This window comes from Tenrec ecaudatus, chromosome 12, assembly GCF_050624435.1.
Source record: "Tenrec ecaudatus isolate mTenEca1 chromosome 12, mTenEca1.hap1, whole genome shotgun sequence".
NCBI lineage: Eukaryota > Metazoa > Chordata > Mammalia > Afrosoricida > Tenrecidae > Tenrec > Tenrec ecaudatus.
Window position 1 is genome coordinate 97,451,810 of NC_134541.1, and position 23,861 is coordinate 97,475,670.

Genomic DNA, 23,861 nt, shown 5'->3' on the forward strand with positions numbered 1-23,861 from the left:
CACTTCTATATTGATGACTGTGGAAGGAGTCCGGGACAGGGCGTTCGGGACACGTAGCCCTTCCGCGCTCTCGCCCTCCGCCGGGCACGGTACGGTGGCCAGCGGTACGGCCAGGTACGGAAGCCTGGAGGGCCCCGCCCACCCGCCGGGCCCCGCCTCCCACCGGCCCCGCCCACCTCGCTGGCCCCGCCTCCCCGCCGCTCGCAGGTTTCCCGGCCCGCGGCGCCGCCGGGCGGCTGCGCTCCTCCTCCCTCTCCGCCCCGCGGGCCGCGGGCGCCGGGGACGTCAGCGCTGCCAGCGTGGAAGCCGCGGCTGGGCGCGGGAGGCGGAAGTAGTCCCCAGGACCGCCGGGCCACCATCGGCTCTGCCGGTCGCCACCGCCATGGACGCGTCTCTGGAGAAGGTCCGTACCGGGGCGGGGGGCGCTGCCATGGCCTGGGGCCCGCACCTCCGGCGGGGCAGTTTCCCCGGCGCGAGCTGCCATTGTGACCCGCCGAGAGGACCGGGGCTGACGGGCCTGCGGGGGAGGCCTGGCCGCCACAGGGTCCACCTGCCGCACGCCGCTGGGCCTGCCCACGTCACGGGCTTCTCCCGACCCCTGTGGGCCGGAAGGGAAGGGGCCGGCGTCGGCCGAGCCCACTGCGGGGGGACGCGTGCGACTCTGGGCCCTGGCAGGGTCCCCGAGGGCCGATCTGTGCGTGGCTTGTCCTTTCGGATGTCAGGCGCTCACAGTTGGAGGACCCAGAACACCTGCAAAGAAGCCCCCAGCTGTTTCCGCGCCGGCTCTAAACCTGCAGGTTTTCTGTGGTCTCCAAGTGAGGAGGAAAACTATTTAAAGCGGCGGTTTCCCAACTTTTGAGTGCGTAGAAATCACCTAGGGCCCTTTGTAAAAATGCATATGGTCAACCCTTAGGTCAGGACCATATTTTGTGGAAGGGAGGGGCCAAATTATGAGTATTTTAGCAAGTCCACCAGCTGATTCTGTTGCTGGCGCTCCTGACTTTTAAGAACCTTTCTAGCATCCAGATAGGGAATGGGCGTTCTTCAGACAGTGACTTTAGTCTCTAGGGTCGCTGTTGGCCCATTCTGGTGTCAACCCAAAATGTCCTCTAGTAGATCACCTTGAACTGCTAACCGCAAGGTCAGCAGTTCAACACCACCAGCAGCCCGCTCCTCTGGAGAAAGCTGAAGTTTTCTGTTTCTATATAGAGTTCCAGTCTCAGAGACCCACAGGACAGTTCTACCCTGCCCTATAGGGTTACAACCGACTCGACGACAATGAGTTTTCTCCTTCAGTCATTTGCTCCTTGGGGAACAGCATCAAGATGTACCTGGTGAACTGCTTGGGCATGTGCAATAGAGTCGGTGTGCCTCCTGGTTTACGGTTTATACAGGGGAACCAATGGTTGGATTCTTTCCATCAGAAACTGTATATTCTTCAAAGGCCTTCCTGTTTTAAGACTCAGTTTTTCATACATGTAGTATGCCAGAATGGCTTCATTTTAAACAGGCAGAAATAGCGTTGTTATTTTTCAACACGTCAGATGCTATAGATACTATTCTCGTCACTGGAGAATTGAAAGGAGTAATTGCCCAAATTTAGCAAGATAATTTACTGTAGGAAAAATGGCCTGTCTTTTTTTAAGTTGCTTAGCATAAGTTCAATGGACAGCAGTCAAGAAAAAAGGGTAATGCATTTTGCTTGAGCAGGGTCATGTTTGTTGGTTTTCAGGCTAGGGATAGAGTCTTCCAGACTTCTAGTGAGTACTGTGAGGTTAAGTCTCTACTAGAGGTTCTAAACTAGTGGGAATGTTGTCTTCCAGGGGACGTTTGGCACTATCTGGAGACATATTAGACTGCAGTTTTGGGATGCTGCTGCTGGGACCTAGTGGATAAAAACAAGGGAATCTGTTCAACATTCTACAATGCACATTGTAACACCCCCCCCCAACCCACAGTATAATCCCCTACAACAGAGAAGTATGTCAACATGTCAGTTGTGCTAAGAGTGACAAACCTTGATCTCTAGGTCATGTTCTTAACACTTGTGATTGAATAGAAAATTATTGCTAAAGATGGCCCTTCAGTGTTGTTGCCTCTGAGTTTCTTGAGAAAGTGGCTTTGTATCATTGCAATTAGAAACCAAAAGAACTGGAGTGATTCCCCCTCCAAGAATAGTTCTTTATTGTCAAAGCTGTAAAACTAAGTGGATTGCAATTCTGCTTTAAGCACGACTATTCTGGCATTTGACTAGTAGATTATAGTAGTCATTCCCTAAATGTTGATGGGTGATAAAAAATTTTAAGCTCTTCAAATGAAGGTTTTTTGGTGGGTTTTTTTTTTTACATTTTATTAGGGGCGCATACAACTCTTATCACAATCCATACATATACATACATCAATTGTATAAAGCACATCCCTACATTCTTTGCCCTAATCATTTTCAAAGCATTTGCTCTCCACTTAAGCCCTTTGCATCATGTCCTCTCTCCCCCGCCCCCCCCCCACCGCTCCCTCCTCCCTCATGAGCCCTTGATAATTTATAGATTGTTATTTTGTCATATCTTGCCCTATCCGGAGTCTCCCTTACCCCCCTTCTCTGCCATCCATCTCCCAGGGAGGAGGTCACATGTGGATCCTTGTAATAGGTTCCCCCTTTCCAACCCACTCACCCTCTACTCTCCCAGTATCGCCCCTCACACCCCTGGTCCTGAAGGTATCATCCACCCTGGATTCCCTGTGCCTCCAGCTCCCATATGCACCAGTGTACAACCTGTGCCCTATCCAGTCCTGTAAGGTAGAATTCGGACCATGGTAGTTGGGGGGAGGAAGCATCCAGGATCGGGGAAAGCTGTGGTGTTCACAAATGAAGGTTTGAAGAGGCACAGAAATTCCAGTGGTCTTTCAGGCCAGAGCATTTTTTAAAATGGCAGTGATCTTAAGAATTCAAAACATGTGGGCAGCAAGTTTCTGTCTGAGTTCGGTGTGAAAGTTTGGAAAGTCAGTTTTTGGGGACTAGAATTATGTCTTATTTTTCTACTAGACAGCCGTACATGTAATGAACAATTTCTTTTGGTGCTAAGTGGGCAGGAAAGAACTGCACTGCTATAATATGAATGTTGAAGACTTTTATGTTGGAAACAATAGTTAGACTCAACACATTGGATTGCGTCCATTATTCCTATTTTCTTGAGAAACTAGTCTGTTAAATACTACATTGCTAATTGAAATTTGAAAACTATGTGAGAGGTTCTGAATGGATTCGTTTAAACTGATTTGTGCATAATTTATACTGTACACAGAACCTTGAGTGTTATTTTATACCCAGATCCTAAATTTACAAGTAATATCTCTAAAATGTAGTACACCATTTTCATTTCTCTTGGTTGAGATAGGATTCTGTGTCTTTGCTTTTTCTTCAGACCTGTAGTGACATACATTTTTTTCTTGATTTGTTTTTTCCTTTTCCCTACATAAAATAATAGTTTTCTTGTATCTTAAATTAGTGACATCTCAAGAAACTACATAGGTTAATTAAGGAGGCAGGAGTTTCAATTAGGATAGACGGAGCCTCAGATCACAATGCTTTATGCCCAATTCATCCACAGGCTTCACAAAATTTGTGGCAAAACGGAGTGAAAAGATAATGAACCTTTTCCTTGAACTTTTCATAGGCCTCTCATAAGTCACAGGCCTTGTAAGAAGCATGAATAATTGGATAAATCGCTCACACAGTTTCACATCTTTATTTACATTAATATAACTGCTGTTTATTTTGCGTTTACATTATTTAACTCCATACTTGAGTAAATTTAGTGTGAGTTTTTCAACTTCAGCCCTATTGACACTTTGAGGTTCAAGAATTCTTTGTGATGAGCTTTCTTGGATGTTTAACAGCTTCCCTACCTTGTAGAACCAACCCCCCCCTCACCACCAGCACTACCATTGTAACAACCAACAGTCACTCCAGACCCTGCCAGATGTTCCCTAGGGTAAACTCTTCCTTGATTGTTGAAAACCTTTGACAGAAAATAGAGAGCTGTGATGTTCAATATGGTAGCCACTGGGCTATTTATATTTAAATGTAAGTTAATTAAATTAAGCAAAAATTTTCAAAATAATAATTTAAAATTATCAAGGGTTCATTAGGGAGGGGGTAGGGGAGGAAATGAACAGATATCAAGGCCTCAAATAGAAAGCAAATGTTATGAGAATGATGATGGCAGCAAATGTACAAATGGACTTGACACAATGAATGTATGTATGGATTGTGGTAAGAATTGCATGAGCCCAATAAAATGATTTTTTTTAATTAAGCAAAATTTTAAATTAAATTCCTCAGTCTCTCTATTGTACAATGCAGCGTTGAACACTTCCATCACTACAGGAAGTTGTAGGGACAGCACTGGAGAGCTGGACCAATGTAATTTGTTTATTGTTAGTGATCTGATTCCTGTTTTTCAAGGAAACAACTTTGGCCCTGTTTCCAGAGTAGTAAATAGTTACAGCTCAGCCCATTTTTAGTTCTTGTTCTCATTGGAAGTTAGGGCCTTTTGTCCTCCTTGGGTTTGATTGTGGAGGATTCTTTGTCACCTTTTGTTGTTTGCAGTTGATGAAGGACAATAGGAGCAGCACCGAGGCGAGGCGCATTGCTAACCAAGACTACAGATTGGGCCTGTCAGATTTTCTGTCCTGCTTTTCACCTGAGAGCATGAGGAAAGAGCCATCATTAGCTAACCTTGAAATGACCCATTTCCGTGTATGCGTTTGTAGATAGGACTCTTTAGTCAACGGGAGGACATCTGTAAGATGAGAGGCTATTCGTTTAATGATCATTTAAAGCAGGTCTTTACATCATCATCCTGTGGGGGTTTTGCATACAGGGGTGGGGTGCGGTGGCAGAGGTGGTAAATGATTATTGAATACTGGCTTTAGTGAAAACTGGCAGGATTTTTCCTTGTACAAAATTCCTGATCCTGAAAGTTTATGGCCCTCGTATTTATTTTATTTTATTATTTGTTCAAGATTACAGAGGTAGTGGGGCAGCTCTGCTGTATCCTATTGGGTCACTATGAATCAGTACTTGGCTCACTATGAATCAATGGCAATGAGTTTTTAAAATTCACTGTAAATATTAAGTCTTTGGCCTCCGTAAGCTAAATAGTCCTTGCAAATAGCCCAGAGCCTTACCTAACTCATCACATTGCCATTTTGATGCACAGCCACCCTGTAGCGTCGAGTAGACTTGCCACTGTGGGTTTCCAAGACTGTCACTCTTTATGGGAGTAGACAGCTTCATCTTTCTCCCACAGAGCAGCTGCCCTGTGATTAGCAGCTCAATGAGTGACTCCTGGCACCACCAGCAACTCTATCTAGGGCTTCTGAGGATGCAGATCTTCACAGGAGGAGGCATCATCTGCCTTACAGAGAACAGCCATGGGGTTTGTACTTCCACGCTTGTGATTAGCAACCCAATCCATGTTTATTAGTCAACAGTGTCACCTAGGACCACCTTTTATTTCTATGGAAATGTATTCTGAGTTTTGAAATTCCTGACAGAATTAAACCTTTCTAGTATAATTTTCCTATATTGAAAAAAACAGAAATAGCAGAATAATAAAGCCTTTACTTTGTAAATGCATTTCAGTGTTGCTGGGTGAGGCTACACTGAGCCTTCCAGCAGCCTCTTCAGGCTGAATTACTTAGAAAGCTAGTGGGTATATTAAGTAGTTGCTATTTTGTGCATTAAATATATGTGTTAGTCCGAGTAGACTAAAGAAACAAATTCAGGGAGACTCGTGTATAAGAAAGAGCTTTATATACAAGAGCAGTTCAATATTGAGAAAACATCCCAGCCCAGTCCAGATCAAGTCCTTAAGTCCAATATTAGTCCATATGTCCGATACCAATCTATAAAGTCCTCTTCAGACTCATGAAACACATGCAGTGATGCCAAATGTAGGAAGATCCAGGCCAGTGGGTGGAAAGTCTTGTGGATCCAGTGGCATTGTTAGCATCTCCACTCTGGCAGGGGTCTCCCATGTGACTTCTCCAGCTCAGGGCACTACCGTAGTTTCATGTGTCTTGTCAGCTGCAATGTCTCCCAGGAAGTGAGCCAAGAGAGAGTGTGTCTCCCACCTCTAAGGAGGAATACCGGAGTTCCCAGAATCCTCAGGAGAAGGTCATGCCCACAGAGGCCTCATTGGCTATGACCTGATTGACAGGCTAGCCTCTACCCCTTCGCTCTGAATCCTCTCAAATTGACAATTATATAACTACCACAATATTGAATATTAGCAGTTTCATGTGGTTTAACATTAAAGGTGTGAAGATATGCATGGGCTTCAGGAATTGATGGATTTCTTTTCCCTGAATTAGATAGGTAACATTAATTAGATAAGTAGCATTAACATTAATTAATCCTGAATAATTCCAGTTCATTTTGGAAATAGTGATATTGATAAGGATAGCAAATAGCTCTATCTTCCTTATTCTACTCTAACAGGTATTAGGAAACACATGATATGAAGCTTCAGTGAAGGAGTTGGTATTTCCATTGACCAAAATTTACTTACCTTTAAGCATTTTGGGGGTAGTTTTTCCAAAGTAAGTGAATTCAAGATAAGGTAATAAACTTTTTTTTAGAAATTTCATTTAACTGTTGTGTAATATTTATCCTTCATGATGCTGTTATTCCAAGTGAAGTAGTGGTCTCTAGAAATGCCCTTTAAAAAATTTTTAATTGGATATATGCATCCCTAGAATTCCTAGCATCCATCTATCTTAAGGAGTCCTGGTCATGCAATGGATTACGCACCGAACTGCTAGCCACGAGGTTGGTGCTTCAGACCCATCAGCCATTCCATGGGAGACAAATGAAGCAGTTTGCCGTGGTAAAGATTTATAATCTCAGAAACCCTATTCTGCCCTGGTGGGTCACTCCGAGTCGGAGTGGACTAGGTGGCAGTGGGTTTGGTTTGGTTTGATTTGATTTACTTCACCTTAAGGTAAGTGATTTGATGATCCTTCTGCTGCTACATGTTCTGTGAATGAGGTCTGAGTTGTTTTGCTGCTTCCTTATGTCTATATGATATTTATTTACCTTATAGACATAGATATTTACCTATATGTGGTGCTTCAAAACATTTGTGGAAATATTGCATCATCTTTTAATTAATTTTAATGCCTGCCTTTTCATTCTTCTTCCTGTCTTAAATAATGTGTAAAGTTAAATATTAATAATTTTACCTGGCCCTATCACTAATCTCCAATGTTTGTATAAATAGTGTTCAGTCACTTAAGAGTCTAACCTGTACATATAAACAATTCATGTACTGCAGTCTGAAACTGGGCTATACTTGTGTACATGCCTTTTCTCAGCAGTGTTTTAAATTCTGTACCATTGATTAAATTAATAACACTATCAATAGAATTACCTTATGCCTCAAGGGGATAATGGATAATATTCTCTATAAGATGATAATGATGTTTCTAAAGTGAACCAGAGACCTATATAAGCCATATAGAGATAAATGGATGAGTCTCACACTTAATTCTAGCCTCAATCTAAGAACAAATAGTTCTTATGACATGACCCTTCTTGATGCTTGTCCTCATGAAGAGATTACTAAAGATGCCATACTATAACAAAGTCTGGTGAAGAAGCTAGAAGGGTGCCTGCTATCAGAAAGAATAGCATTTGGGGGCTCCTAGAGGCATGTCTTTAAACTAGCAGCCATCTAAGTGAGCCATCAACTCAGTCCATGTGGAAGAAGCACATTAGTCTGTGTGATCCAAGGACTGTAAATAGCAAAAGCCAAATCCAAAGGAGGGAATGGTATTAGAGCTTAGATTGTGAACATCCAGTGTGCAGAAGACTATAGAGAAAGAGGAGGCTTTCTACTCCCTTTTTAAAAATCATTTTATTGGGGGCATGTACAACTCTTACCACAATCCATACATACATCCATTGTGTTAAGCACATTTGTACAGTTGTTGCCATCATCACTTTTAAAACATTTTCTTTCTACTGGAGCCCTTGGTATCAGCTCCTCATTTTCCCCCTACCTCCCCACTCCCTCCTCCCCCATGAGGCTTTCTACTCTTACAGAGTTACAGTCTGTGAAATTCACAGGGGCAGTTCAACCCTATTCTATAAGGACTTTATGAGTCGGCATTGACTCGATGGCAGTTAGGGATTTTGTTTGGTTTTTCGTATGGATGACAGTGGAAGTCCAACATCCGTCTGCAGGTTCACCACATGAATTAATCCCCTTTGACCATAATGGAGGGATATGAAGAATCTTGCTGTCTGCAGAGAGCATTGTAAAATTGATTATGGCAGATGTAGTGAGGTTAAAATGCAATACCTTATCATTGGATCTCCCTTTTGACTCATTTTAAATTGTTTCAGTTTTAAATGTTTTCTACTTTTTTAATTGAGGTTTTATATGTTTTCTCTAGTTGTTTTGTTGTTGTTTGCTTCCTGTTTGTGTTTTGTATGATTTTCCATATATGAAAACCAAGATAAGTAGATCTATGGAGACCTCTGGATTGGTAATTGCCTAGGTGCATGGCAGGGGAGGATGGGGGGGGGATTGATTATGGTGATGATTATACAAATCTTAATATGATTGATTAAATTGTGTGATATGTGAACTATATGCCAATAAAACTTAAAAAAATAGTAATACCTTACTTATAGTGTCTGTGTCAGAACTAAATCAGTGGTACTTAACAACATACATTACTTGCATATCATTTTTTAACTAGGAATATTATGATACTTTTTAAAACTATTGCTTAATGAGCTAATAATTACTGTGGGAAACAGAGAACTGGGAAGAGAGTGTATGTGGATGAATTCTTTAGTTTCACATTTTAACCTCCCTGGCGATAATCCTGAGTGTGGCTCGGGGTAAATGTTAACTATCAGAAGCAGTAACCCTGAGCCGTACTCAGGATTACACTGCAGAGAAGTCCCTTAACTGCTCCCCAGTCCAGCAGTGTTCTCTGCGAGCATGCAGTGTCGCCACACAGGGCGGAACTAGGCAGGAAATTCAAAACTGCAAGTCTAAAAGACACACACACACACACACACACACACACACACACACACAGTGATACAGTTTAACCTGTGAGGATTACATTGTATCAAAGCAAATCACTTTAGATTTGCCCCTAGATCAGTCTCCAGTGCCCTGCCTGCCCTTTTACTGTCATTTGGAAAAATTTTTGCCTGGAAATTTTTTGTCTATAGCATCAAAATAGTGTCACTTTAGCACAATAGGAGTTTTAGACCAGATAAATGACAGCGACAGTGACTTAGAATTACTCACAGAATTGAGCAATAGCAGTTCATGGGGAAATACATCATATGACACTGACACTGATCAAATAAGTGACGACAGTGACGATTCCGCACCTGAGTTCAACGATGTGCAAACTTGGTGCTCTATTGTCTGCGGTACGGACCAGGCAGCTCCCCCAAGATTCCCGTTTACTGGAGCACCTGGTGTGAGAGTACACATTGACCATAACAATCCTTTGGTGTGACTACAATTATTTCTGACCGATGAGGTCATTGAAAAAATTGTTATGGAGACAAACTGGTACAAAGAGCAACAACCTGCTACTCTGCTTCATAAGTTTTCAAGAAGCAGAAAGAGGGAACCAGTGACCAAAGATGACGTTTTAAAATTTCTGGGCCTAATAATACATCAGGGAGTGGTGGGGAAACCCCTGCAGAAATGATATTGGACCACCAATAAATTACTTGCAACTCCATTTTTTGGCACTGTCATGTCAGAATACAGATTTTCCCTGATTATGAAATTTTTTCACTTCACAAACAATGAAGAATTTGATGAAACTACTCATCCTGCACCAAAACTAAAGAAAATTTGGGAAGTATCTCAAATGATTGTAAAGAATTTCCAGCAGACCTATGTGCCAGAAAGAGACATCAGCAGAGATGAAAGTCTAATGGCCTTTAAGGGACGGCTCAGCTGGATACAATACATTGCATCAAAGAGAGCACGATTTGGCATAAAATCCTATATGCTCTGAATTGTTAATTGGCTAAATGTGGAATTCGGTCATATACACTGGAAAAGGCACAAAATTCAATCCAGAGTACAGTGACTATCAAATGGCAACATCTGTTCTAACACTCATTGAGCCATTGCTAAAACAGGACTATTGCTTTACAACTGACAACTTGTATGCATCCCCTGACCTTTATGAGTATCTTATAAAAAACAAAACCGATGCCTATGGAACCATGAGGGCTAACCGCGTGACATGGCAGCAATGTTTGACACGAATAAGCTAAAAACTGGAGAAATGGTTGCCTGGCAGAAAGGCAAGATGCTGGCCCTGCGATGGCGTGACAAGAAAGATGTGTGCCTGACGAGTACAGTTCATAATCCCTCAACTGCTATGGCGCACGGAAGGTGGGCAAGAAGCCATGAAGCCACAAGCAGTGACAGACCACGATCAAACCATGGGAGGTGTCGGCAGAGCCGAGCAAGCACTTACATTCTTACCAGCAATGCGGAAACAGCAAAGAAATGCTACAAGATCGTCAGGTATCTTCTCGAGCAATGCTTGTGGAATGCCTACATTTTGCACAGAGCAGAGTGACGACAAGCCTTTGGTTCATTCTGACTTCATTTGTGAACCACCAAACACCATCAATGGCTGTGAATATACGTCACGCTGTTGATGTTGCCAACTCAGAATGCCTGACTGGTTGTCACTTCATGGACTATATCCCACCAACCGAAAAAAAGTCAGCACCTACAAGGCTGGGTGTGGTTTGTTGCTCAAAGCGAGATGGCAATGGAAAGAGAATACAAAAAGGAAACCAGGTTCCATTGTCCTAAATGCGATGTCGGACTTTGTGCAGTCCCATGTTTTTTTACTTAATGACATTATTGAAAAATTATATTATTTTTATATTTATTATATTATAATTTATGATTTTGTGTATTAAAAGTTTATCATACCTGGAATGTCTACTAGAGAGATTAAAATGAGTAATTTCTTAAGAATTAAAGGGGGGGCGTGGAAAAAAAAAAGAATTACAGACCTACTATATAAAACAACAAATTTTATGCAAAACAATGTACTGCTTTGGGTACAAAATTACTGACATAATTAGACCGCCAGGGAGGTTAAGAAGCCAGGCAGGCCAGGATTCTGGGTGTAGGGAGGCCTTCACCCTGTGGGTTAGAGATGAGTCCCAATCACATTCTCATAATTAATATTAATCCCCACAATATCCTCCCATAATAGTGCTGCCTTAAAGTTACTTCTTACAAGCACGGGGCTGACTGCTATCTAGTTGGCAGCTTTAACTATAGGAGCAGACATGTTGCAATTGCCCTCCTTGCTCAGGGGACAGTCACTTCCCCTTACCTGCCCTCAGCATTGGTGTTAGGTTACTCCTCCAATAAACAGGGGCCTTGTAGGGCTAGGGTGCAGCCCACTTTGTTATATAGGTGGTTACCTGGAATTAGAGGGGTTTGCATGCCCTGAGAGTATGTATATAAGATGATGTTGAGAATACAATCTCTCTCTCTTTGGGGATCTGGCTCCTGAAGCCATGTTGGAGGTGAGCACCCCAAAACTTTTGTCTGTCTCTTAATTTCTTCCCTTCACTTACACAGTCATCCCTTAGGACCCATCCAGAGGTGAGGCTGGATCTCACAAATTACAGTGTGCTTTCATATTCAGACACCCTCACACATAGACTCCTTGATAGTTAAAAAGATTTTCAAAAAGTCTGACTTTTAGTAAATAGGATACTAAAAATAGCTGACTCTGTAATGCTCTTTCTTTGAAATCTCCCCCCCCCCAACTTTTTTCTTTCTTCTTGCAAACGTAGACATTGCAATTCCACAAGGTAGCTCTTTTACTATGTGCTTTGTCAACTTGGAAAGAAGCCCTGATGGGGTAGGAGTTAAGTTTTGGTCACCTGTTCAAAACCACCAACTACTCTGTATGAGAAAGATGAGACTCTACTCCTGAAACCCACAGGGACAGTTCGACTCTGTTCTTCAGGGTCCCTGTGAGTCTGATAGTGACTTTAGTTTTGGTTTAGATCAACTTGGAAGGGCCCTGGTGCTGTAATGGTTACACTTCGGGCTACTAACCACAAGTCAGCCATTCAGACCCATTACCTGTGACTCAGGAAAAAGATGATGTTTTCTGCTCACATAAAGACTTAGAGAGTCGTCCCTTTGAGTTGGAATTGATCTGATGCCAGTGAGTTCATTCCCAGGAACCCTTATTCTGATGGTCTCTATAGGTTTGCCGATCTTGAGTTTCATATACTGAAAAACAGAAAAACACGTAACAGAGATTCTTGAAGGATATCCAATATGAAGAAAAACACAGAAAATATTGAAAGCCAGATCAAGCCGAAAGTGTATTAGAGGGGAGAACAAGTGACAAGGTTTTAACTGATTAGGTCAAGTTTATCATTTTAATCTACTATGTCATCTCTCCAGTATTCTAGCTAGCTTGGTAACTCGTTTATTCCTATCCCTCAGTTATGGCTAGAGGGAAATCACTGGAGGTTTATTTCACGTGTAAATCTCGCAAATGTATTTTAGGCTTCTGTCATCCAAAACCAGAATCTCACAATTTAAGCTCTGACAGTATTCCCGCCTCCTTTATAGTCTAATCTTAATGGAAGCAGATCGCCACATCGCTATCCTTGGAGTGCTGATAGGTTCAGACTGCAAACCTTTTAGGACAAGAGCTTACCCACTCTGCCACCAGGACTCCTTTATAACAAGTATTTATATGAATAACAAACAAATCTGCTATTGAGTAAATTCCTGCTCATAGCAACCCCAGAAGACAGAGTAGAACTGTTCTTACAGTTCTGAAACTAATTTTCACTCAGGAAGATTGGTGAATTTGAACCATTGATTTTGTGGTTTGGTTTGCAAGTGATAGGAATGAGAGTAAGAAAGCAATTGCCTTTAAGAATCTTATGATGGCATGTCCAGTTTTATGAAACCACTTATACATATACAGTTTTTCTTGGAGACTTCCTTGATCTAGAGCCTAGTGTTGTCCTACAACTGGGTAGCATATTTGTATTTTGTATTATCCAGTGAACAAAATGAATGTGAAGGGTCTACAGCAGTGGTTCTCAACCTTCCGAATACTGCAACCCGGTAATACAGTTCCTCATGTTGTGGTGACTCCCAACAATAAAATTACTTTAGTTGCTACTTCATAACTATAATTTGCTACTGTTATGAATTAGGCGACCCCTGTGAAAGGGTTATTCTACCCCCAAAGGGGTCGTGACCCACAGGTATCGAACCTCTGGTCTACAGCATTGTGTGTTAGGGTCATGTCATATTCACAATTTACCCAAATGCAACTATAAGTGCAAGTTGCCCCCACCCCCACCCCCCAAAAAAGTATAAGCTATTCTACTCAATGAATGTGTACTGTGCAGTGAGAGACTCATGAAAGAGCATGAGACCCTGCTATTCCTGCTGCCTTTCCTGGTGTAGACATCTTTACATTACACTACACTGGATTCTAGTGTTTAAAAATATGTATTGCTTAAAAAAACCTTGCTTTTAATAATAAGCAAACTACCATGTCTATTTCTAACTGAAAGTTTGTTCCAATCTTGTAGGAAAAACTCACTGTGATGCACTTTCCGAGAGACATTATGTTAAGTTGATAACCAGTGTGACAGAAGGTCGAAGAGTGAGATTGGGTTCACAGAGTACAGCATTTTGATTGCACAGGGAGCTAGAGATAGACAAAAGGCACAAGAATGTTTCAGATAGGGATGTGTTAAAAGCATGGAGCAAAACTATTTCTCTCTTCATCGGACCAATGGTAGGGACACACTAGAATGTCATAAGAGAGGAACCTGCTAAGAGACATGACCAGTAAACTAAAGAGTGAAGATAAATTCTCTTGACTATTTTATATATATATATATATATATATATATCTTTCTCAACTAACTCATAATTATTCATTGAGAACCACTGAGGCCTTTTGGATTGTGTTCTCTTGGACATACCTTGGTCATATTTAAATATCACTTGTATTGAAAAAACTTGCTGAAATATTAGATGTCACATGGCTAGATGATTATCATATAATCCCTTGTAGGAGGCAGTATGATGTAATAGGAAGAACTTGGAAACAGGAATAAGCAGACAAAGTACGATTGTGGGCAAGTCACTTTACCTCTCTAAACATTAGTCACTTCCCTGTCTCTTCTGCTATAATATAAATACCTTACATGGATGACATCAAAGAAAAGAAATTGATTTTCTCAAAGCTCTGTTGTTGTTAAATGCCATAGAGTTGGTTCCAACTCATAGCAGCCCTATGTACAGCAGAGTGAAACACTGCCTGGTCCTGAGCCATCCTCACAGTTCTTATGGTTGAGCCCAATGTTGCAGCCACTATGCCAGTCCTTCTGGTTGCGGACCCTCCTCATTTTCACTGCCCCTCTATTTTGTAAAGCATGTTGTCCTTTTGCACATGTCCAAAGTACGTGAAACAAAATCTTGCCCTCCTTGCCAAGACAGATTTTTTCTTCTTGCGGCGTGCAGTGCTTTTCGCCAGCACTATAAGTCAAGTGGATTGATTCCTCTTTAGTCTTCCTTTTCCAGTGCCCGACTTTCACAGGCACCTGAGAAATTGAAAAATACCATGGCCCACCTTGTCCTCAAGGGAACAGCCTTGCTTTTCAGCAATTTAAGACGTCTTGTTCAGCAGACGACTACTGCTTCCATTAACTTTGATTATGGAATTAAACAAAACAAAATCCTTGGCAACTCCAGTTTGTTCTCTGTTTAATATGATGATACCCGCTGATCCAGTTGTAAGCATTTTTGTTTTCTTTACATTGAATTGTAATCCATCATGAAGTCTACAGCCCTTGACCTTCATCAGCAATGCTTCAAGTCCTCATTTTCAGCAAGCAAGGTTGTGTCATTTGCATACTGCAGGTTGTTAATAAGCATTCTTCCAATCCTTTTGCCTTACTCTTCATCTAATGTCACTTCTCTGGTTATCTGCTCAGCATACCGATGGAATAAGTACAGTGAGAGGATACAGCCCTGATGCACACCTTTCTTGTTTAGAAGCCATGCAGTATTCTCTTGTTCTGTTGGCACAGCTGCCTCTTGGTTCATGTACAGGTTCTGCAGGAGCACAGTTAGGTGTTCTGAAATACCCATTCTGCTCAAGGTTATCCAGAGTTTGTTATGACCCATACTGTCATAGTCAGTGAAACACAAATAAACAGCTTTCTGATATTCTGTGCTTTCAGCCAAGACCTCTCTGATGTCTAGTAATATCCCTTGTCCTACATCTGCTTCTGAAAATGACCTGACTTTAAGGCAGCTCCTTTTCTTTTTGCTTTTAAAAAAATTATTATTATTTAATATCATTTTATTTTTTAACCATTTTATTGGGGACTCATACAATTCTTATCACAGTGCATACATACATGCATTGTGTGAAGCACATTTGTACATTTGTTGCCATCGTTATTCTCAAAACACCTGCTTTCTACTTGAGCCCTTAATATCAGCTCCTCATTTTCCCCCTCCCTCCCTCCTCCGTCATGAACCCTTTATAATTTATAACTTATTATTATTTTGTCATGTCTTACACCGTCTGATGTCTCCCTTCACCCACTTTTCTGTTGTCCATCCCCCAGGGAGGAGGCTATATGTAGATCCTTGTGATCAGTTCCCTCTTTCTACCCCTCCTTCCCTCTACCCTCCCGGTCTTGCCACTCTCACCACTGGTCCTGAAAGGGTCATCTGTCCTGAATTCCCTGTATTTTCAGTTCCTGTCTGTACCAATGTACATCCTCTGGTTTAGCCAGATTTGTAAGGTAGAATTGGGATCATGATGGTGGGGAGGAAGCATGTAAGAACTAGAGGAAAGTTGTATGTTTCATTTTTGCTACCTTGCAATCTGACTGGCTAGTCTCCTCCTCACAATCCTTCAGTAAGTGGGTGTCCAGTTGCCTACAGATGGCCTTTGGGTCTCCACTCCGCAGTTACAATGATTTGATTTTTCTTGATATCTGATACCTGATCCCTTCGACACCTTGTGGTCACACAGGCTGGTGTGCTTCTTCCATGTGGGCTTTTTTGCTTCTGAGCTAGTCGGCTGCTCGTTTATCTCCAAGCCTTTAAGACCCCAGACGATATATATTTTTTTATAGCTGTGCACCATCCGCTTTCTTCACCACATTTACTTATGCACACATTAGTCTTCAGTGATCATATTGGGAAGGTGGGCACCCACTGGTATGATGTTTTTGTTCTTTGATGTCTGATATCTGGTCCCTTCTACACCTCGTGGTCACATAGGCTGGCGTGCTTCTTCTGTGTGGACTTCGATGCTTCTGAGCAGATGGCTGCTTGTTTACCTGCAAGCCTTTAAGAACCCAGATGCTATGTGTTTTGATAGCTTGGCACCATCAGCTTTTTCACCACATTTGCTTATGCACCCACTTGTCTTTAGTGATCATGTTGGGAAGGTGTCTGGCATCTCCTTTTCAGTGTACTGCTGCCACCATTCATTGTTGGAACGATCTTCAGCAAGTTTTACTAATGATGTAATACTAATGATATTGTTCTATAATTTGTACATCCTACTGGATTATCTTTCTTTGGAATGGGTACAAATATGGATCTCTTTCAGTCAGTGGGCCACGTGGCTGTCTTTTAAATTTCCTGGCATAGATGAGTGAGGGCTTCCTGTGTTTCATCAGCTTATGGAAACATTTCTGGTAGTATTCTAGCAATTGCTTGTTTTTAGCTAATGCTTTCAGTGCAGCTTGAACTTCTTTTTCTTTTCTTTTTATTTGTTTTTTCTTTCTTTTTCTTTTGTGATGATCTATCACATTTTAAAAATTGTTTATACAACTCTTACAACAATCTGTACATACATCCATGTGTAAAGCACATTTGTACATTTGTTGCCCTCATCGTTCTCAAAACGTTTGCTCTCCACCCAAGCCCCTGCCATCAGGTCCTCATTTTTTCCCTTCCCTCTCCACTCCCCCCTCCCTCATGAACCCTCGATAATTTGTAAATTATTATTTTGTCAAATCTTGCTCTTTTTCATGTCTCCCTTCACCCACTTTTCTGTTGTCTGTCCCCCAGGGAGGAGGTCACATGTAGATCCTTGAAATCGGTTTCCCCTTTACAACCCACCCTGCCTATTCCTTCCCTGCATCTCCACTCAAAACCACTGGTCCTGAGGGGATCATCCGCCCTGGATTCTCTGTGTTTCCAGTTCCCATCTATACCAGTGTACATCCTCTGGTCTAGCCAGACTTGAAAGGTAGGATTCAGATCATGACAGTGGAGGGTGGGAGAGGGGAGGAAGCATTTAGGAACTAGAGGAAAGTTGTATTTTTCATCGTTGCTACATGGCACCCTGACTGGCTCATCTCCTCTCCAAGACCCTTCTGTAAGGGGATCTCCAGTGGCCTACAAATGGGCTTTGGGTCTCCACTCTGCACTCCCTGCCTCATTCACTATGGTAAGATTTATTCTGATGATGCCTGATACCTGGGATCCCTTTGACACCTTGTGATCGCACATGTAGCTTGAACTTCTTTCTTTAGTACCATTGATTCTTGCTCATATGCTTTATATTGAACTGGTTGAATGCCAACTAAGTCTTTATGATAATGAATCCATGTATTCCATCATTTTTTTGCTGCTTCTTGCATCATACAATAATTTGTCAATACACAATTTTTTCCTGAGGTTTTTCAATTTAAGATAGGCAGAGTATGCTCTTCCTTTTTGGTTTTCTAACTCTAGGTCTTTGCACATTTCATTATAATACTTTACTTTGTCTTCTCTAGCTGCCCTTTGAAAACTTCAGTTCAACTCTCTATCTCTTTCAATTCTTTTCAGTTCTAGTGGCTAAAAGTCAAAATCTGGGTCTCATTTATATTGACTCCTAACTCATTGATTCCTAACTTGGTGACCCTAAGTGTTACTTGATTCCTTGGTGATCCTTTCGTGACATTTCTTACCTTGTGTATGCTTGTATGTTTGTATATAATCTGCCAGAACTCAGACGTTATTAGGTTTAGAAGCCACCCGTTCAGGTAGGATCTAAGTAACATCATAAAGAAAACTTTGTAAAAAAAAAAAAGAAAGAAACCTTTGTTTCCAAATGAGATTGCATCAACAATAGAGGGGTTTAGGATTTCTCTATAGTATTTATATAAAGTGATGTACACCTTGTTTGCATGTGTTTATCTTTTAGATACTTTTTTTTTCAGCCTACCACAGCAGGTCAAACTAATAGTATACAATGCATGCTTTTTTTTAGCCTTCTAATAATGAAAATATATAATAAATATGTGTCAATTAGTATGAGATTACTTTAAAAAACCATAGTTCTACGGGTGGAATAAGAAATGCTAAGAAGAGTGAAGTGTATATACTGACAGAGTCATATTCATGATCAAGTGTAGGCATGCTTCAGTTTATTGCATTTTGCAAAAACTGTTTTACAACTTGAAGAATTGTGGCCAGCTTTTGATGAGCAAGGCTGTTGGTGCTATATTTTCTAATACCATGTGTTCACTTTGTCTCTCTGTGTTGCATTTTGGTAATTCTAAGATTTCAACATTTTTTTGGTCAGGGGGTGTGCTATTATAATTTTAATACACTATAGTTTGGATGAACATAGCATTTATATGCATTGGGAGACCCAGAAAATATGACTCTTTATTACAATATTTGCTTATTGCAGTGCTCAAGAACTGAATCCACAGTATTTCTAAGTTAAACCTGTACTACAAGAATGCATGTTGCAAAAGTGCTTAAAGTGAGGTTAAAATGTGGAAAGATACAAGTATGCGTCAAACTGAAAATTGTCTTCTCCGGGGAGGGATGGGAAGAATACGGAGGTCAGTGTCGATGTGTGGCTTGAACCGTTGAATTCAGAGTTCACAGTCTGAAATGTAAACCCTCCACCTAATCTTTTTATGTTTCTTTTTTTTTGCACTCGGAAGCTTTTACAAAATCAAGAATATACTTTATAATTAATCTAGAAGAAAAATAAGTTTGCATTTAACTTTTCTAGATGAATTACTTTGCAGAAATATTTTTTCTGGTTTGTTTTCTAGATCGTAGACCCTACATTAGCTGAAATGGGAAAAAACTTGAAGGAGGCAATGAAGATGCTGGAGGAAGGTCAGAGGTAAGTGGATGCACCCTTGGGAAACATGGTCAACCTGTTGTAAAACTGGAGGTGCTGGTTCCCTTCTGCTAAAGATATGTCTCCTTTGCTTCTAGCCCACTTTTAAATTGATGCTTGTCTTATAAGGTGGTTTATAATTAAAAGATTTTGAAACTGAGGGGGAGGACTTGTAATACTAGTCTATTAAGAGTTTAATATATGAAATCTATACATACTTCTTACTATTTAGGTCATGTGAGGCATTAGCAAATTAAGAAATGAGTTGAAGTATTATTATTATTTATGTTATTTTCTTTTCCTGAAATTCAAACTATACCAAATCTGGTGACTGATGGGGGATGTAGTCAATACGTTTTATTTTTAAAATTCGATATTTATTTTTTATTATGGATTAGGTAGATGGTTTACATTTCAAATTGTCAACTCTGAATTCAACAGATCAAACCACACATCAACCCCCATCCCCATATTCTTATCCCACCCTCTTTCCCTAAAGATCTCTTTCCCTTCTATGAACTTCTGCCCTTTTTACTCCCATGTCTATACTTGTTAGCCTTCTAGTCCATTGGTTCATCTTCCTTCCTTTCCCAGTTGTTTGAGGTTGCGCTATATCACTTTCCACAATGGTTGTACATATTTACAGATCAGATTCCCAATCTCTCCACAGCCGTTCCAGCCTTTGTTGCTTTCTTTTTTTTTTTAAGTGGGCTATCATTGTTGTTGTAATGATATCTAATTATTGTTTTGGTTTGCATCTCCCAGATAGGGATCATGAACTTTTTTTCATGTGTCTGTTAGCCATTTGAATGACATTTTTTATGAACTCTGTTTATATCTTTTGCCCAAAACTTGGATTATTATTTTTGTTGTTGAAATATTCCAGTATTTTTTAAAGAATTTTTTGCATTTATTTTTATTCATTTATTTATCATCTTATTGGGGAGCTCTTACAAATCTTATAACATTCCATCATTCAGTTGTATTAAGCACACTTGTACATATGTTGACATCAACATTTCCAAAACATTTTCTTTCTACTTGAGCCCTTGACATTAGCTCCTCTTTGTATCCCCCCCTTCCTCCTACCCTCCTTGTGTATCCTTGATCAATGATATATTACTGTTGGATATTCTAGTATTTTATAGAATTTAATATTCTTGGACCCTTTGTTGAAGATCATTTACCTGTAGTTGGGTGAATTTATTTCTTGTAGTTGGGTGTATTTATTCCTCTGCTTTCAATTCTGTCCTGTTGCTCTCTGTAACTATTGTACCAGTCAGTACCAGACTGTTTTGACTACTGTGGCTGTGTAATGGGTTTTGAGGTTGGGTAATACAAGGACTCCCACTTTGTTCTTCTCCTTAAGGAGTTCTTTGTCTATTCTGGGTCTCTTTCTTGCTCATAAAGTTAGTAATTGGTTTTTCCATTTCTTAGAAAATGAAGTTGGGATCTAGATCAGAACTATGTTGTATTTATAGTTGGTTTTTTTTTTTGAGTAGTATTGACATTTCCGTGATTTTAAGCCTTCCCATCCACGAACATGGGGTATTCCATTTGCATGGGTCTCTTTTGATTTTGTACAGTAGTGATCTGTACTTTTCTTTGTACAGGTCTTTTGTTTCTCTGGTCAGGTTTATGCTAAGTATTTTATCTTTTGTGTGACTATTGTAAAGGGTATTGTTTTCTTGATGTTGTTTTCAGGTCTCCATTAATATACAGGAATCCAAATGATTATTATGTATGAATCTTATATTCTGCTGTGCTACCAAATGTTTTCATTGTTTGGGGGACTTTCTCCATATACATCTTATCTGCACATAGAAAGGGTGCCACTTCTCTGCCCAGTTGTGTTCCTTTGATTTCTTTTTGCTGTCTAACCAGTTCTGGCTGAAAACAGTGTTAAGAGTGGTGATAACGTGCATCCTAGTCTGGTTCCTTTTCACATAGGGAATGTTTTTCCTCATTTGTTGAGATGTTAGCCTTTGATTTATCTTATATGGCCTTTATTTTATTTTTATATTAATTTTATTTTAGTGGGGGCTCTTACAGCTCTTATCACAATCTATACATATATCCATTGTGTCAAACACATCTGTGCATATGTTGTCATCATCTTTTTCAAAGCAATTTCATTCTACTTGAGCCCTTGGTATCAGCTCTTCATTTTTAAATTTTTTCCTCCCCCCCCCATGTCCCCTTGATAATTTATAATTTTTTCCCCATGTCTTAACGTCGACTCCTGTCTCCTTTCACCCCCTTTTCTGCTGTCTGTCCCCCTGCAATGGGGGCCATACGTAATTTATTTGAGTTCCTACCCCCCTTCCCTTACCCTCCTAGTTTCACTGCTCCCTTATTGTTTCTGAGGAGTTTATCTGTTCTCTTTTCCTTTAAATTTGCGAGTGGTTTGTCAGTTTTATAAGTCGTTTCAAAGAATCAACTTCATGCCTTGTTGATTTTTCCCATTGTTTTCCTATTTTCCAGTTCATTTATTTCTGCTCTGTTTATTTCTTTTCTACTGGTGTTGAGGGCTTATTTGTTGCTCTTGTTCAAGTTATTGAAGATTCTGGGTTAAGGTGTTGATACTGGTTTTCTCTCCTTTTTACATGTGTGCATTGATTGCTGTAAATTGTCCTCTGATAACTGCATATTCTATGTCCCAAAGGTTTTAAAAGATTACTTTTTCATTCTTCTTTTTGTGAGGAATTTTAAATTTTCCAACTGTTACCCAGTTGTTTTTAAATAGTGTGCTGTTCAGTTTCCAAGTTGTTTTTTGTTGGCGGGGAGCAGTGGAGGACGTTCTTTCTATTAATGATTTCTGTTGTTTAACATTGTGATTTAAGAAAATGCATTGTAGACTTTCAGTATTTTAAAATTTATTAAGGCTTGCTTTTGTAGCCTAACATGATGTCTAGTCTAGAGATTGTTCTGTGTGCAGGGAAAAATTGTACACTGTTGGGTGAGTGTTGTGTATATGTCTAAGTGGTTAAGTTTGTTGATTGTGTTGCTTAGTTCTCTTGTCTTTATTGAGTTTCTTTCCGGACGATCTGTCTTTCCTCAAGAATGGTATATTGAAATCTCTTACTACTATTACCATAGTGTCTTTTCAGTTCTTTAGGAGTTCGATTAATTTATTTTGAAGGACTTTCTTTGGAAGAGTGAAGAGTATGATTAATATTTCTAGTATGTTTAATATTGTTATATCTTCTTGTTTTATTGTTTCTTTAATCATTATGTAGTGTCCTTTTTTGTCTCTTTTGTCTCAAAGTGTTTTATCAGAGATTAATATTGCCACTCCTGTTTGTTTATTTACAGGGCGGGGGGTTGCCATTATCTGGTAAATTTTTCTCTATCCTTTGACATTTATTCTATTTTTGTCATTGTGACTCCTGTAGACAGTATATTGATGGGTGTTCTTTTCTAATCCAGTCTGCTACTCTTGGTTTCTTAATTGGGAGTTATAATTCCTTGAAATTCTGTGTCATTATTGATACATCTGGGTTTGTGCTATCATTTTGCTGTTTGGTGTGTGTGTGTGTGTGTGTGTGTGTGTGTGTGTGTGTGAGAGAGAGAGAGAGAGAGAGAGAGAGAGAGAGAGAGAGAGAGAGAGAGAGAGACTGAGACTATTGGTTTCTTTATTCTTCTTATAGATCTGTGTTGTTTTGAGTACTCTTTTCATTGTATTGATTTCTGAGACAAATTTCCCTCAAATATTTCTGCTGTTGTTGATTCATTGTCCCAAATGTTCCTGTTCGTATTTTTTGAAATGCTGGTCTTGTTTTTACAAATTCCTTTAATTTTGTTGTTGTTTGGATATGCCTTTATTTCTCCCTTATATTAAAGGGATAGCTTTGCTGTATATAAGATTCTTTGTTGTCAGAGTTTCCCCCCCCTTCCCCCGCTCCCCTTTTAGGATTTTGCATATGTCACTGTGTTGTCTTCTTGAAAGGTTTGAGCTTATTCTTGATGGTTTCCACTATAAGGGACTGTGCTTTTTTTCTCCAGCAGTTCTGAGAAGTCTCTCCTTTTCCTTAACCTGGGAGCATTTTCTTAGCTTCTTGAGCAGTCATTTACTCCACCTCTAAGGTGCTGGAGAAATTTTCTCCCATGATGTCTTCTATTGTTTTTCTGTAGATTTTTTGCTCGTTTGTTTCTTCCTGTGCTAAGATCTTAGTGGGACATGGCTTGTTCTTCTTGATAGTGTTCCACATCATTCTTAGACTTTCTTCTGATTATTTTTCTCTTTGTTGATTGGTTCTCTTGACAGTTGTAGTTGAAAGAGTTATCTTCAAACTCACAAATTTGGCTTTCTATATTTTCTGTTCTATTACTCTGCTCTCTTCTTCTGGAATTCTATTTAGTATAGGTTTTCTAGTTTTTCTATTCTTCCCATTGTTCTCCCATACACTTCCTTCATCTGTTAAATGTACCTAAATACCATTCTTCTAAATTCTATTTCTGGTAATTCCAGAGCCAGGAGTTTTGGAGGTATAGTGGTTACAAGTGGGGCTGCGACCCAGCTGTTACACAGGGAAAAGTTGAGGCTTTCTACTCCCATAAAGAATTACAGTTTTGCACACTTGCTTGGCTGACCACGAGGTGTAGAAGAGACC

General features: G+C 40.3%; 1 protein-coding gene across 1 annotated transcript in view; it reads left to right on the forward strand.

Annotated features, from left to right (window-relative positions):
- The first annotated feature begins 239 nt into the window (after window positions 1-239).
- Window positions 240-23,861, forward strand: part of PDXDC1 (pyridoxal dependent decarboxylase domain containing 1) — a 78,375-nt gene continuing 54,753 nt past the window's right edge. The window contains exons 1-2 of the mRNA XM_075564263.1: window positions 240-403; window positions 19,178-19,251. Coding sequence (XP_075420378.1) covers window positions 383-403; window positions 19,178-19,251 — 95 coding nt within the window. The 5' untranslated portion in view covers window positions 240-382. The remainder of the gene's footprint in view (window positions 404-19,177; window positions 19,252-23,861) is intronic.